This window comes from Anoplophora glabripennis, unplaced genomic scaffold (assembly GCF_000390285.2).
Source record: "Anoplophora glabripennis isolate ALB-LARVAE unplaced genomic scaffold, Agla_2.0 scaffold435, whole genome shotgun sequence".
Lineage (NCBI taxonomy): Eukaryota > Metazoa > Arthropoda > Insecta > Coleoptera > Cerambycidae > Anoplophora > Anoplophora glabripennis.
In genome coordinates this window covers 228,901-231,525 of record NW_019416798.1, presented here as the reverse complement: position 1 = coordinate 231,525, position 2,625 = coordinate 228,901, and the positions used below count along the sequence as shown (strand labels likewise).

Genomic DNA, 2,625 nt, shown 5'->3' with positions numbered 1-2,625 from the left:
GAAATACACACAAAAGAGATAAAATGTTTTAATGCAATAATAAATAATTTTGGCCAGTTTAATACAATCCTTTCATTTTAATTAAATGGAAAAATAAACATAAAATTCAATTAGTTATTTCACTGTAAATTATAATGTGCAAGTACATGGTGTTACAGAAAAGACTACTATTATTTTATCAAGTGACAAACAAAAAAGATGCATACTTACATGGCATGGTTAACCGGCAGGCCACGTCGTTCTGCACGAAGGTTAACACTACCTGTATCTCGCAATCGTTGAACACAACGTAAAATAGTATTTGCATGAGGATGACGACGTTGTGGCTATCGCTCCCGGTATAACCGACTTGCCCTAAGGGCATTTTCCCTTGCCGCACCATCCACTATCATCATGCCAGCACGTTCGATAGTATTAAACGTATTATTGTTGTCCTCGTTATCCATTGCCAATTTAGTTAAAACAATAACTTAAAAATAAAAAATAAGAAACGTCTAAACAGCAGAAACGCGATCTTTTTACATAACTTCAGCAATTCGCCCGCAAGTAAAAAACGTACTGACACTGACTGACACTCCACAGGTGCCGTGCGGTATGCGGACCTGGTCAATGTTTTTTGCACCATGTTAAACAGGACCGGCAATAACATTTTGTCACTTATCGCCTTATCGATGGAGTTCGAGGTGGGCCACTCTGTATATACTTACTCTTTTTCAAAGAACTTCAGTATAAACCAGCCATAACTAAGACTAAAAAAATCTTCTCTAAACATGGTTATTGGAAAAATGTGCTCTGACTTCCTCGCAACAACCAGTGGAAAAGGACCGAAAACAAAAATAAAACTCTAACAAAATGTAGCCCGCTTGATGGAAACAATAGTTTTGGGTTTGTTTCAGTTTTGTTTTTGTTCTAGAAAATACAAGCAGGACATAAACTCAACAGTCCGTTTAGTGGAAAACCGTCATAAGGTTTTTTTGTTTATTTTAATGTATTCTATCGTCTCTTAAAATTCCGTATACTTCTGAAGTTTATTATAGCATTCTGTACAATATTTTGTAAAATAAATATTTAGAAGTATGTTTTTTTTTTTCAGGGAATCCAAAATTTAACAATAAAAGGAGCTTCATAGGGTTGTAAACCATGAAATATTCCAGTTAGAATCGTCGCGACAGAAGCGAGACCAGCGAAGAGCTGTACGAAGTGATCAACCGCGCAGCAAAAGTGCAATTATTATTTAATGGACAAGGACTGCCGCCCCAGTGAGCCGTCCCCATAAACCAGCCCTTATCGCGACACCTCGCGTTCATCTACATACAGAACGGGTCTTTGTCGCCCCCGGTGTTTTCTTAACCGCGCAACCGTGTTTATTCCGGATAAATAGGAATTTACGGTCCGCAGTGTGAAAGTGACGCGTAATGAGGCAACGCGGCCTCGAATAAACACTAATTTCGCTTGATAAAAACGGCGACCTCCGCGAGGATGAAACGAAGACCCGCGCAGGCAGCCCAGGGGCAGCCGCAGGGGCGGAAATCGCCCAGCGCCTGGCCGCTCTACTGCCTGGTGGGCACCGTGGCCATCGCCTGTTATGTGAACGGATTGAATGGCGATTTCGTGCACGACGACATTCCTGCGGTCACGCTTAATAAGGACGTGCTAGCCATTAATCCCCTGAGCCACGTCTTTAAGAACGACTTCTGGGGGACGCCAATGGCCGATTTGGCCAGTCACAAGTCCTACAGGCCTCTCACCATTCTCACGTTCAGGTAAGTCTTAGGAAATTAAGTTGTTATGGAATAAAAATACCGTTTATTACAATTCAACAGACAGAAATGTCCATAAATATGTACGATGGTTGGGTAAAACGCATATGATCGGAGATTTTTGCTTTAACGGCTTCTAAATAACGTCAGAAATGATAATTTTTTTATGCAAATAAAAAAAAACGTTAAAAAAATTGTTATTGCAAAAAAGTATAAAAAAATAGCAAAAAAATTCATTTTTTTCTTGGATTTCTCGTCGACAACTTAGCAACTATTCGTTTTTGACAAAAATGGTAAAGGAAAAAAAGTTTTGTAATTAAATTTTGAACAAGACAGAGTTAGTTGCAATTTGAAAAAATAATAATTGTTTTTGCAAAAATAGGAAAAATCATTTAAAAAATTGCAAAAAATGCTAGTTTATTTGTCAATTTTTTTTAGACACTTGAATAATACCTAGGACCTTCATACTTTTCCCAATTAAACTTCTTAGTGCATAGAATCATCACACCAAATTTCATCCAATTCGGTTCGATAGTTTTTACATAATAATTGTTTAATTTTTTTATTTTTTTTAATTAAAAAATTTTCAAAATCAAATTTCTAAAAATCTAAAGCCTTTGAATACTTGAAAATTTCACCACAAAAAAAAGAGCTCTCAAGCCTTAAAATGCTTATTGAAAAATTCAAATCGGACTATCAGGTGAGCCGTGGTGATTGTTTAAACATTTTTGCAATTTTCACGCTTATTATAAACAATTGCAATTTAATTTTTTTTTCAAATATTTTTTTATTTTAAAATATGTTTTGAAAGTACTCGAAAAGACGAGTATTTAAAAAAAAAACTAACGATCCGCTCATTATTTTC

At 36.2% G+C, this 2,625-nt stretch overlaps 1 protein-coding gene across 1 annotated transcript; it reads left to right on the top strand.

Annotated features, from left to right (window-relative positions):
- The first annotated feature begins 1,479 nt into the window (after positions 1 to 1,479).
- Positions 1,480 to 1,767, top strand: LOC108911139 (transmembrane and TPR repeat-containing protein 4-like). The gene has a single exon (XM_018715983.1). The coding sequence runs from the start codon at positions 1,480 to 1,482 to the stop codon at positions 1,765 to 1,767; it is 288 nt and encodes a 95-aa protein (XP_018571499.1).
- Positions 1,768 to 2,625: the final 858 nt, after the last annotated feature.